Source organism: Hydractinia symbiolongicarpus, chromosome 10, assembly GCF_029227915.1.
Source record: "Hydractinia symbiolongicarpus strain clone_291-10 chromosome 10, HSymV2.1, whole genome shotgun sequence".
Taxonomy (NCBI): Eukaryota; Metazoa; Cnidaria; class Hydrozoa; order Anthoathecata; family Hydractiniidae; genus Hydractinia; species Hydractinia symbiolongicarpus.
Window position 1 is genome coordinate 501,188 of NC_079884.1, and position 13,919 is coordinate 515,106.

General features: G+C 32.1%; 2 protein-coding genes across 2 annotated transcripts in view; both read right to left on the bottom strand.

Moving 5' to 3' along the window:
- Positions 1–243: 243 nt before the first annotated feature.
- The window catches only part of LOC130612045 (uncharacterized), a 51,224-nt gene continuing 37,548 nt past the window's right edge, over positions 244–13,919 (bottom strand). The window contains exons 2-15 of the mRNA XM_057433332.1: positions 8,989–9,102; positions 8,363–8,634; positions 7,537–7,827; positions 6,340–6,683; positions 5,776–5,880; positions 5,583–5,592; positions 4,939–4,982; positions 4,827–4,868; positions 4,335–4,340; positions 3,783–3,946; positions 3,098–3,369; positions 2,385–2,675; positions 1,378–1,724; positions 244–858 (exon numbers count right to left, since the gene is read on the bottom strand). Coding sequence (XP_057289315.1) covers positions 718–858; positions 1,378–1,724; positions 2,385–2,675; positions 3,098–3,369; positions 3,783–3,946; positions 4,335–4,340; positions 4,827–4,868; positions 4,939–4,982; positions 5,583–5,592; positions 5,776–5,880; positions 6,340–6,683; positions 7,537–7,827; positions 8,363–8,634; positions 8,989–9,089 — 2,430 coding nt within the window. The 5' untranslated portion in view covers positions 9,090–9,102 and the 3' untranslated portion in view covers positions 244–717. The remainder of the gene's footprint in view (positions 859–1,377; positions 1,725–2,384; positions 2,676–3,097; positions 3,370–3,782; positions 3,947–4,334; positions 4,341–4,826; positions 4,869–4,938; positions 4,983–5,582; positions 5,593–5,775; positions 5,881–6,339; positions 6,684–7,536; positions 7,828–8,362; positions 8,635–8,988; positions 9,103–13,919) is intronic.
- LOC130613215 (plancitoxin-1-like) lies at positions 9,332–13,027 on the bottom strand. Its single transcript, XM_057434552.1, has 5 exons — positions 12,898–13,027; positions 12,217–12,488; positions 11,717–12,007; positions 11,151–11,497; positions 9,332–10,681 (listed from the first exon to the last, which is right to left on the bottom strand). The coding sequence occupies exons 1-5, from the start codon at positions 12,984–12,986 to the stop codon at positions 10,565–10,567; spliced, it is 1,116 nt and encodes a 371-aa protein (XP_057290535.1). The 5' UTR covers positions 12,987–13,027; the 3' UTR covers positions 9,332–10,564.

Consider the following 13,919-nt stretch of genomic DNA (forward strand, 5'->3'; position numbering starts at 1 on the left):
GAACCACATGTCCACTAATCCAAATTGAAGATTTGTCATCAGCGCATGCGCAACAAGGTGAAACAATATCTTAATGTCGATGTTATAAAAAATTTGAGAAAAAAATTATTTACAAATTCATGCAACAAATACTGTAAATATTTGGTTCGCCGAAATGAGAAACAGTTTCTAATTTATATCAGCGAAGCATTTCGCTGTAAACTTTTAAGCACACAAAATGCAACATTCAGTGTTTATTCTTACAGAAAGTCATTATTGGGAAGAATTTAAAATAACTGTTCGTAGCTAATTCGCCGTTCGCCGTTCACAATTCGCTTTGTGAAAATCCGCTATTAAAAAAAAATAGTGCTAAATAATGCGATACAAAAATATTTATACAAAATTGCAGTTATAAATATATAAATAAAAATAGGTAAATAATGAATAATACTAAATTATACAAGTACACAGTTTTTTTTATAAGAATCGTACCTTTTAGTTTAAGTATTGAGTAAAAATTGACTAATATTTTAATTTTAAACGTTCGAAATGCTATGACACGTGAAATATAGTTGAAGAAATGAGGAAAAGGTTATTTTGTGTCAAATAAAAAATAAATCATGTACAACACAACGAGAAAGTCAAATATTTGGATTATTTAAATTTCTCGAAAAAAATGTTTTTCGGAAACGGAGTTTCGATGATTCTCATAAAAATAATTTTTATACAAAAAGTACTTTAAAGTTCGTCCAATCTAGCATTCAAATGAGTGACTCCATCATCACATGACGTCATATTAGCAACCAAATCATTATAAACATTCCACAGGTCAATATCTTTGGTGCACAGCGTACCACCACCGCGTTCGAACTGAGTTGTCTAATAAGAAAGTTGATAAAAACAAAATCATGTAAACAGAAAAAATATCTAAACAAAAAGATTTAGTCTTCCGTGACTAATTTTTAAATTCTATTGTGCGGAGTTTGCTGTGTAAGTCTTACCCACTCTGCACCATCCCATTAGCAGGGAATCTAACTGCGATGGGAATAGTAACCTGATAATACGTTCAGCGAGTGTAAAATAAAATGGAATTCACAAAACGGAATCTACTTTATTCCAAGCTATGCTTTGTTCCGAAAACCACTTTTTGAAGTTGTTGTGATACTCACGCCGGCGTAAGTTTCACGCTATACAGGGTAGAATATTTTGCAGAAATTATTTTTACGATTTTGGCTCATATTCGCAAAATTACAGTTTTAGGTCAAATCGCTCAAATAAATTCCGCAAAAGTAATAAATTACAAAACTTAGTTTTTCTTTTTTTTTTTTTAATAAAAAAATATAAATAATGTATTTTACTTAGAGAGATAAGAAGAGATTTCGCAGCAAGTAAACGTACCTGACGATTGATATCACCCACACACACAAAAGGTTTGCTTGATGATTTCGCTACAACAAACTTAGAATGATCGTTGTTGTTCCAGAATGAGAAGTGTTGATCGGGCACATCAATACTGATATCAGATACATCTTCCACTGTGAAATCTCCATTACAAGAAGGTCCAATGTTATGTTCTGCACCATGTTGCCATGTCTCAGTGAGAATGTCTGTCTGCAAACCAGGTGCAACAAACTCATGGTAAAGATCTTTACCAAAGTGTTTCGACTTGGCGAAATGCTGGTAATCAACACCGGCTAACGATCGAAGCAGGGCGCGATGTGCAGGTGGTGCGTGAATGACGTCACCTAGAGATAAGAAAGTATTAAAAATGAATTCATACGAGAACATTGTTTAAACAAATATCTACAATTAATTGATGAAATTGTGGAAGATGATATTCCTCTACTTGAATTTGCAAGTATTTAATTTTTTTGATTCATTAAATTTTCGCGTGTAAATCGAAAATAGTTAAAATATCAGAAAATTGCGGATATTGGAGATTCATAAACGATTTCTTCGAACTTTTTTATGCAGTAATACGCTCTTGAAATTTCTTCTTGCCAAAGTAAACACAATTTCCCTTCATTTTTGTCTTTAATGAGCTGCAAATTCTTTTCAAATTTTACATTAAATGCAACCTCAGCGGATCCTGCATCATTGCTCACCGTGGGACGGCAATACGCGCATGTTTGTATCGCCTTCCGATGTCAAAAAGATTCCCTGGGAATGAAAATGATCTCTCTAATATAACCGAACACATTCAAAATCATACTGCAAATAAATTTAATATAACGACTTATTTCGCAATGTCGTATTTCACCGAGGCGTGATAGGAAAAGTTGCAAAACATATGTCTTTGATTACGATAATGCCACAAACAATATTTTGATCGAATTTAGGTTGAATGAAAGTTGATTAATTCCACTTTTCTTATTTGCAAGGACACCCATACCTACGTTACCTACCTTGAAGCAACTTATCCATGTTAGGAAACTGGTCAACCCAACCTTTCGGCAAATTAGCATCATGTACATGAGGATGATTATAACGAAGTTGCAATCCAATGTCATTAAATGCAGATGAATTGAATGTGACACACATAAACATCTGTCCATACATACAACCACTATGAGGATAATCATAACCTTCTGAAGCAGCAGGTGGATATTTTGGTACACTGTTAATCAACCAAAAACCAGATTCTTCGTTAAATGCTAGCGCTCCTTTGCTGTGAGCAAAACTGAAGTGCTCAGTTCCTATAGAAACGAAACACAATGTTACCTTCATAGGATTATCCATTCGCGAATTTTCTCCAAATACTGCAAGAAGTTCTATTCGTTTAAATAAATTTGTAATAACTTACAAAAATTTCACAATTCGATAAACAACAACAGGATTCTACCAATATTTTTAAAAGAATTTCAAGGTTTTTAAAAATTTCGGCATGATTTTCATAACTTCGGCAAAATATTTTGATAAAAAAATGGATTTTTTTTCCTAAATAGTGTCAACCAAAGAAGCCTGCAAAATTTAAAAACAACAAGATGTAGTCATGGTTACTTGAATGTCTTTCGGTTGATGGCAAGAAAGTATTAACCTTGCATTCAGCTAAAAAGTTTTACCTTTTAAGGATTAAATTTGGCAAGCACAAAGTTTTAAGGCAAACTTGATCACTAACCTTGAGGATCTGCGTCATTATAAAACACATGTGCTTGATCAGTTGGACCGTCGACGTACACACTATCTTTTAATTGGTACTTCTTTTCGTTTGTGTATTTTTGATACACTTGATTCAATGTTCTTCCGGCTGCACTCTTTGGACTTGCGATGGAATTGTCAGACAGCCTGAATTTCTTGTTGTTTGAATCAAGGTAAGTGTAACCATAGCCTTCTTTTACTAAAGATGGAACTTCTTGCCAGTGAATCTCAGGGAGTTTATACAGGATAAACCTAAATTATGTTGGAGTTTATTTAATGCACGAAAATAAATAAAATTTTTAACTATTTTTTGGCGGCAACTCTAAATGAGCAGTATCTGCATTATTTTGATGGCTTTGAAAGTTGAACAAGTGAACTTTCACAGTATTATGTAGCGACATCATTTTCCTAGCCAATAAAAATACCGAAAACGCTGTCATTTTATTAGTATCATGGAGGTTGAACATATCGAGTGCATACATCCAAACTTTCAGAGCTGAACATATCGAGTGCATACATCCAAACTTTCGGAGCTGGGGCAAAGAATAATTTAATGGAAATCGTTTTCGTTTATTGATTACAACTTCTGATACTGTGATGTCCATTATTCTGTCAAACTCTTGGGTATTTCTTTCTTCCACTACTAAATACTGAGTAATACTTACATGTCAACGGGCTTTCCATAATCACTTAAGCATGTTAATTTACACTCAACGATGGTGAGTGTTAAACAGAGAAGGAGAGTGAATATTATGGTTGGCGAGTTGTAATGCATTTTGAGACTAAAAGGTGAGAAAAGATAATGACGTAATAAATGCGGTAAGTGAATTTACTCATTCGTATTAATTTTCGCGCGCACTAATTTTGCGCATCGTAGCAGAAAGGTTTAGTAGTACAAATTAAATACACGCGAAAGATATTTTTCTCGCTGTGAAAAATTAATACGCGCGAAATTAATACGATCGCGAGAATTAATATGAATAAGGTTTTTGACAGAGATTAAAAGACAAACATAAAAATCCCCCAAAATTTCCATTTGGTTGTTACAAGAACAACATAAATGCAAATAACACGATGTTTGCAGTGAACATGGAAGAAAATGTCATATATAAACAATTATATACAAAAATATAATACATAAAATTTATGCCTTAAACTTCACAATCTTATAATCATCTCAATATTTTTTAATATAAAAATACCCTATAAAAGCATACCAAGGCCTAAAAAATCAAGCATGATTGAAACATAATCTCAGTCTGAACATTAAGAGACCAAACTTGTTGACAGGTTGGCTAACATTCTTAAAGCTGAATTTACACTCAAAAACAGAAATGGTCGAAATGGAATAAAACAGAACAAGAATAATACTTAAACTTATATGACTAAAATAAGAGTTTTACCAAGGCTAAAAAATATATAAAAAGGGTGTAACTCTATAACGAGATTTAAATAACAAGTTAAAGCAATAAGTTAATTAAGGTTGTTTTACACTTAGAAAAGTTCAACAGATAAAAAATATTTAAAGTGGAATATGCACTTGCAGAAAGAGAGGATGTCAAGAGAAAAATAACTGACTCATTCAGAGAAAAATAAACACAATTTCTAATTTGTAATAATATAAAATTAACCATTCAAAATTGGTCTTGCCATTAAGTAAAAAAAGAAAGAAAAAAGATCCATAAAGGAAAGTAATAGAGGTAGAAAACATGAAAGACGAGAAGTTTGATCAAGAGGAATTGATTATCGGGCTAAAAAAATAAAAAAATGTTTATCCAGTTATGTAAAGTGGATAAATGCAATCACTCACGAAATACATACTTGCAACGTACTAACATATTCACTATCACAACCATCGCTTCCTCCTTATAGTTGCAATAATAAATAGAAGTGGTACAAATTCTCGTTGGTAAGAGTACGTGAAAGATTATGAATCAATACACTTTTTTCACGTGAAAGATTATGAATCAATACACTTTTTTTACGTGAAAGATTATGAATCAATACACTTTTTTCACGTGAAAGATTATGAATCAATACACTTTTTTTTCAACAATGGTTATTATTTGAATTTAAGCATCAGATAATTTTAAGCGACGACTTCCTTTCAATTAACTGTTCTTATAAGAGTTAGTAATTATATGTAGTTTTTAAGTAATTCCAATGTTATCTGATGTATACATATATATTTGTGTGATAAAATACTGTTTTACCTTGTTCATTTTTTGCTTCTTTTTAAATTTTCAACATAAGAGATTTTTAAGCCTGAGAGATGCTTGCTGTTCGACCTGAGCCTCAAACGGCTTTTTTAAGATTTTTTGAAGATATATGCAGGAAATTTTTTTGAGAATTTTTCGTTCTTTGTAAGGAAGATTTGCATTAAGTTAATAATATCCTGAAATGAATCTCCCATATTATCTAGCGCGTTTATAAAAAAAATACGAAATAATAAAAAAATTTGCTACCCAAATTACGCTAAAAATTTAATAATGCTGATAAAAAAAACAGTATAATGACGCCTGAACAAACAAAGTATTAAAATTTTTTTAAAAAAATTCGCCCAACCCAAATTAATTAACTGGAATCACAGTAAAAATTTAAATTCATTTTACAAATTCTAAAAAACATCTACAAAAAAATCTGACGATACGATCAGACATGGTTTGTACACTTCGTTGTGTTAGCAACTAAGTTGTGAAAAACACTCCATAATTTGAAATCTTTCGTGCAAAGCGTTCCTCCACCTCGTTTAAACTGTGACGGCTAAATAAAAACAATAGAAAAAGAAAACAACATTGCAGACAAACGCTATGAAACAATATTTTTGATGTTTTCTTAGAAGACGAAACAATAATAAATGGATAGGGTAAATCCTTCTAATTTGACATTACATTGATTAATGAAAAAAATCATACTGGCTATCCTAACCTATAGCAAAGTGGTTAAAGCAATCACCTGGCAAGCCAGGTTTCATGAGTTTGGGCGCCACCTGAACAGTTATAATTCTGCTGCAACCCTTATATACGTTCGTGTGACGATTACTTAACGTCAATCATTCACTGCTCATAGTTTCATTAGAAATCTATTTGGAAACAAAACCTGGAAAATGAATTTGTCCCTAACTTTTTAATCACCGATACATAAGTGTTAAATCTTTTCAGTCTAAACGGAAATTTTAGAAACACATTTGATGTTAATTTTTTGACACAATACCCCGCCTACCTGTCTGTTAATATCGCCTACACACACATACGGTTGCGATAAGGATTTTGCGACAACAAACTTCGAATGATCGTGTGTGTTTAAAAAAGGAAATTTCTGGACAGGTAAGGTGACGTTGACATCAGAAATATCTTCTACTGTATAATCACCATCACAAGACGGTCCAATGTTATGACCATGTTGCCATGTTTCTGTCAATATATTCGTCTGTAAACCAGGTGCAACCAGCTCATGGTAAAGATCTTTGTGAAAGTCATTTGTTTTCGCAAAATGTTGATAGTCAACTCCAGCGAGAGATTTTAAGAAAGCACGATGCGAATAAGGTGCTTCTCTGATCACATCATCTAAAGCAACATTATACATATTCTAAAAACAATACCAACATTCTAACCAGGTTTGTCATTATCCTGATTTCTCTATCGCTGGGAACAATAGATCTGTTGTTTTTAGTGAAATACCAGCCTGATATTCTTCATTAAGGAGTTCTTTTTAAGGCAATTCTTGCCTTTATCCAGGAGTGAAATAGTTCGAGAAAATCAAGAAATTAATTAAAGAAAAACCTGATGACTAAAAACAACAACAAATCTAAACACATAAAGGTGGGTTTCCACTCAAAAAAATGTGATCGAATCGATCGACATCGATTGATTTGACCACATTCGTTTGAGTGGAAACCCACCTTAACAGAAGCAAAACAAAAAATTTCTCAAGATTTATTTTTATTAGGAGTTTTTAAGCGTAGTGGTCATGCAGCGTTGTAATATGTATGAAACAGTAATTCAAAAAATAGCAACATTTACCTTAGTAAAGTACATGTTTTTTATAAGCAGTTATTATGGCCTAGACCTCCAATTGGGCCAAAAAATTAAGCAACTTGTATAGGATTTCCCAGGGCAACATAACAGCTCCATAGCGTGGTAGCATGTCTTACATCGTGAGAGTCACAACATATCTTGCAAATCGTGGTCCCCGATTATCATAAAAAATTTTCCATGCTGATACTTAACAACCAGCTAGTAACCTGAGGGACACAAAGGCCCTCTACATTTAGCAGACCAAAATGGGGTTGCTGACAAAAACAAAACAAAAAAAGTGCAGACAGCATTAAAAAGTCAAATCCTTTCAAACAAAAAGTATTTTTTATCGAAACATCATTTCGCATTTGCTCGTTTCATAAAGAAAGTGCATATAACTCACCATTTAACAACTTATCCATGTTAGGAAACTGGTCAACCCAACCTTTTGGTAAATTAGCATCATGAACATGAGGATGGTTATAACGAAGTTGCAATCCAATGTCATTAAATGCAGATGAATTGAATGTGACACACATAAACATCTGTCCATACATACAACCACTATGAGGATAATCATAACCTTCAGAAGCAGCAGGTGGATATTTTGGTACACTGTTAATCAACCAAAAACCAGATTCTTCATTAAATGCTAGTGCTCCTTTGCTGTGAGCAAAACTGAAATGTTCTCTCCCTATAAAAATTAATTTTAATGTTGACAACGAACCGATAAATAAAGAATTAAAAGAAGAAATTAAAGGGGGTTTTGACACTGTTGCAGGTTCATTATCGTAAGTTGAACTTTGTACGAGGCCTAAACTGATCTTCAGTTAAGTGGCTGGTCAGAAAAATCATGTGGGATGTGAATTATTATTAGTGTTATTGGACACAGTTGTGTATTTTATTCTAGCTGCAGCATCACACGATCGAAAAGTATTCAAGATCGTTTGACTGAATAAGAGACAACACGTAGTCTGAATTCTGAACTCTTAAACGGGACAGTAATTCTTTGTTTGCATCAATGCCCGAAGCATCATCGTTTGTGTGCCGGTAATAGTGTTAAAAGTTTTGCACTTTATCATTAAAAAAAATTGGAGCTCAAGACACAATGTAAATATCTTCATGGAGACCTGTAAGCGTAGGATGACCTTATGTTCTTTCATTAAGGAAAACCTAACGAAAAACCACAGAAATGTTTTAGACAGAAATAAGGAACTGAAAGAACTAACCTTCAGGGTCTTCATCGTTATAAAAAACATGCGCTTGGTCTGTCGGTCCATCAAGGTATTGGTTACCATCCTTACGATACTGTTTACCCACAGTGTACTTTCTATACACTTGATCCAACGTGTTTCCAGCAGCACTGTGATCACTTGCAATAGAACTTTGAGATAGTTTAAACGTTTTGGTGTTTGAATCCAGATAAGCGTAGCCATGTCCATCATTTACTAAAGGTGGAACTGTATACCAATGTATACGTGGAAGCTTGTATAGTATGAACCTATGAAAGAAACAAGAGAAAATTACACATATAGCTAGAAGGGAACACATAAATCAACAACTTTAAAAACAAAAGAAAGAACTATCTGTCGCACACAACATTTAAACGCCACATATTAATTTAGTTTCCCATAATTTTTTTTGATTACATTTCATCCCAAATTATCTTGCCTATTGTTCATTGATGCATTTTAATTAATTGGACCTTAAAAACAGGTGCTACGCCTGAACGCGTTTAATTCACTTTCTTGGACCCTTAGACTCGCACATGTTCCAATCGGTTTTTAGGCCTGCACTAATATCACTATGCAATTCATTAAAAAATCAACATTCATGATAATAAACATCTACTTACATATCAACAGGTTGTCCATTATCTCCTATACAAGTCAGTTTACACTCTACGATGGTGAGTAATAAACATAGGAGGAGAGATGCTGCTACACTGTGATGCATTTTATATATTTTCTACATAATATTCATGAAACTTTACATTTAAAAATAAGTCTAATGAACTGCAAATCCTGAAGCTTATCAGCTGTTAAAAAGGTTGTTATAATTTGATGCCCCAGTTTTGACAAAAGATGGCATAGCAAATTAGTGACATCAAATTTTATTCTTTGATACGTGTTTGACCGCCCATTCTATTTTTCACAGAAAAATTGACATTCTAAAAATAATATATCTTGAGTTTTTTTTAGCAGCCCGCCCCTTTTTTATCAAAATTTTCCGACTACAAAAATTGCCGTCAAGAAAAGAATGGATCTAAATTTAAAATTACATTTTCTGAAGTTATTAATAACCGGAAACTATTGCAAGCTGGGAACGAGTTAGAAGGCTTGAAGCGACTCCAAGTTCTAGCAATGGTTCTGGGTATTAAAGTGTCATAAAAGGTTAGCTCTCAAAATGATGGCTGGACACACTAACCAACATCAACAAAGAGGTTTAGAGAAAGTATCCATAAAAAAATTTATTCTTGTTTTCTTGTTTTCTTATAAAAAAACAAAGTTAAAAAACTAGTTTTTGTTGTTTGAGCGAGATAATGCAGGCTGGGGACTGGATCACACTATTGATGTATGTGAAAGTATCTTAAGTGCTAATAATAAGAAACATGGCAGCATGAATTCGGTACACAAGTGAAGTCTTGTGGAACGAATTTTATATTATTTCTGTAAAAAATGACTATTACAAATAAATTGTAAAATTATATTCATGAAATAAAGAATCTTTGCTAACGAAAAATTGGTTGCACTATTAAAGGTTAGCTTCAAATTTTGTGTCCTGTTAAGATTGCAAAAGCGATTTATTTTTTTTAAAAAATGGTGCAAAACTAATCCAGTTCTTTTTTTGTAAACAATTTTACACTACACCAATGCGTGGTAAAAAAATAGAAAATTCAGTATACGTCTTTTGGCGTTTATATAAACTCTTTAAGAAAAAAAAACAGAAACCTACAACTATTGAAACGCCATATTACTTATATTTTTAAACACTCCTCTTGAAATAGAGTTTTTATCGAATCCATAGCCTCTTTAAGTTTAGGTATATCTATCATTACGTTTTTCCACGCGAAAAAGGATTTAGATTTAATAATTTGCCACAAAAATAACCAAAATCGAAAAAATTCATAGCGCCTTCTATAAGAAACGCTTCTCCTCATTTTAAAAAATTTTAATAAATGCCCAAATTAAAACATTATGCCGTAACTTTAAAAGAAATATTATCAGTGAATATTTTTACAGAATAAATCGTAAAAATTTATATCTATTATTTTCTTGTGTATTTTTTTCTTATGAGTTTATTATACTTTTATATTATTATTGTTTTAAGGATATAAGGATATATTAGATTTTCTATACTTATCATCAAATGCAGAAATAAATAGTAAATGAAAGACATCAGGATGAATAACCATCTTTGTTCATAACATACTAGTTGATATGTTTCGTGCCACAATGAGTTGCATTGATAGTGAATTTTGAAAATTCTTCCCACAACTTCGTATTCTTTAAACACAATGTTCCACCTCCTCGTTTAAATTGACTGGGCTAAAACATTCATTACATAAGCCAAATCTAACTCAAGTCATATCAGATTGCTTATGTCCATTCTTATAATTTTTTCTTGTTTCAGCACGATTGCTAAAAATGCATTGTAAGTAGCTACACGTTGTTCTGTTTTATATGCACATCTATTCTTAAATTAACACAATATTTGCTAACAGAAACAGAATCTGGCAATGTAGTGAATTATAAATAAAATAGGATGAAGAGAGGGTTGCATTTTATGTAACTCGTAAAGAATCAACACGTTACTTAGTTTAAAACTTAATTTAGGAGCTTACTTATTCTTTTCAGAACACTATGAGACGTTATTAGATGCGTGTGCAATATTTGTATGTATTATTAAACAATATACACAGCCCTTTTTTTTGCAGAGTAAAAACAGCAAAAACGGAAACAATTAATTCCATATGATAGAGGAAAACCTAAGTGAAAAATAAATAATAGAACCTACTTGACGATTGATGTCTCCCACACAAACATAGGGTTCCTCAGACGATTCACCAACAACAAACTTCGAATGGTCGTCTAAGTTTAAGAATGAGAAATCTTGCACGTCGGGTGATGAAATATTCAAACTAATTATGTCATTCACCGTATAACCACCATCACAAGACGGTCCAATGTTATGACCATGTTGCCATGTTTCTGTCAATATATTCGTCTGTAAACCAGGTGCAACCAGCTCATGGTAAAGATCTTTGTGAAAGTTATCAGCCTTGGCGAAATGTTGATAGTCTACTCCAGCGAGTGACTTTATTGCAAGATGGTTCGAGAGTGGAGGTTTGTTCACAATATCACCTACATAAAGTAAGATTGACAGAGTTGATTGCTTCCTGAATAAATTTAATAAAACTTGGCAATTTACGGCTTGATGACAGATTTGGTTTTAAAAATATTATACTGACGATCTATGGACAAATTTGTTTAAAACAAACACAGATTACAGATTTAGAATGGACATTTGGTTACTACGCTTTGTAACAATGATTATTTTTTAATGAAACTGTTGTAACACACCATTTAAAAGTAACTTTATGTTGGGATAATTAACTTCCCAGTCCATTGGCAGGTTAGCATCATGTACATGTGGATCATTAAAGCGAAGTTGCAATCCAATGTCATTAAATGCAGATGAATTGAATGTGACACACATAAACATTTGTCCATACATACAACCACTATGAGGATAATCATAACCTTCTGAAGCAGCAGGTGGATATTTTGGAACACTGTTGATCAACCAAAAACCAGATTCTTCGTTAAATGCTAGCGCTCCCTTGGTGTGTCCACACTTGAAATATTTTTCTCCTGAAATAATAAAGTTCCAATAATTAACAAGACTTCTAAATGAATACATTATCATGAAACTAGGGCAGTGTTTTAAACAGTGTTTTTATTGGTTAGCCTTGATTTTATCATTCGTAGTATTGTCATTCTACATTTCATTTAAACACCTCAATATTTTGTATTCTTTGCGGTGTCACTGTGGCAAAAAATGACCAAAACAGAATACATACCGTTCGGATTTTCATCATTATAAAATAAATGAGCTTGATCTGTGGGTCCATCGACATACTGAAAATTATTCTTCTTATACCATTTTTCAGGGTTATATTTACTGTAAACTTGATCCAGTGTCAGTCCAGCTGCACTGCTTTGTTCTGCTATCGAGTTATTGGTGAGATAAAATTTGAAATGATTAGAGTCAAGGTAAACATAACCATGTCCAGAACTGACCAGTGGTGGAGTTTTGTACCAATCAATTCGCGGTAGTTTATAGATAATAAACCTTAAAATACCAAAGGTGTGAAAATTCAGTTAAAAGCTTTCACTCAAAAACAAAACAAAACAAAATGGAACGAAACAGAACAGGAAAGATAATACTTTCTTATATTAGATTGCGTAACTGTTAATTTTTTTTTATTCCTGTTTGCAAGAAAAATTAAAATAATTTCTAATACTTTTTTTTTTAATCTTTAAGGCCTTTATAGTATTGCATTGTGGGCATCTTAGAATGTGTAACTAGCGTGTTTTTAATGCTGTTTACCCGACCTACGAATTTGAAAATTATGGACAAAAAATATTTGCCTCTTATTTTGCCTAAGATTGTACAACATTGTAGATATTAGTCTATATGTTAATGTCTCTCAAGTGACTCAAAATCATTTCACCTCTATGGCAAGGATATATTTACTCACATGTCTACAGGCTGGCCACCTTCTCCAATGCATGTTAATTTTGTGTAGGCTATGATGACACAGGTTAAGAAAACCAGTACGGTGAACATTATTAGTCTAAAAAACACAACTAGTACTGGTCATTCAACAAGCTACTTTTAATGCATCAAATTCCTAGTTGTTAAATTCCTAGTTTTATTGATGCTTAATCATCAACAGATATCACCAGACATCATTGGTAGAAAAAGATTTTTATATAAACAATTAAACAAAAGCAGAACACTTCTACTCTAATAATTAAAAAAAGATCTGACAAAACATCTTGCAATTTATATAAAAAAAATGTTTAGAGAATTTAGATGGAATGTGTATTTTACCATGATTAAAGGTATACAAACTAAGTGTTTAGGAAATTTTTTGATAAATAGAATTTAATAAACAGGAAACAAAACTACTACATACTTTAAAGAAACATATACATGGTCGTTCAGAATTTTTTCTTAGTGGTAAAATCATAATATTAGTGTCAGTGATTGTTATAAGGTACATAAATGGCTCTTGTGTTCAAAACTGTCCTGAATGAAGAGAATTGCATATACCTTATTCATACTAATCTTTATTCTTATTGTGGAACAAAAAAGAATTAATTTTATTTGAAAGATTTGATTTTTTAAAAGATCTGCTTTACATGTTTTTTTTTATTTAGCAATTGAAATTCCAAAATGAGGCTTAAGGATGTTAATAAAAAGTACTTTTTCAGGCTCAAAATATGCTTAAGTTATGCTCAATTGCAAAAAGATTTATTGGAATATGCTTATGATAAGCACATGATCACGCTCAAAATATGCTTATTTGAAAAAAGAATATATTGAATTTTATCAATTTATAAAAGTCTTTATATTTTGAATAGGAAGCTTTCGTGAGTAATACTGTAGTATAAAAAATTTAAACTGTATCCTTCGTCATAAAAAACTGCTTGTGAAAAACAAAACAAAACAAAAAAATTTCTTAGGCTTCACACAATGCTTAGCATATGTTTAAAA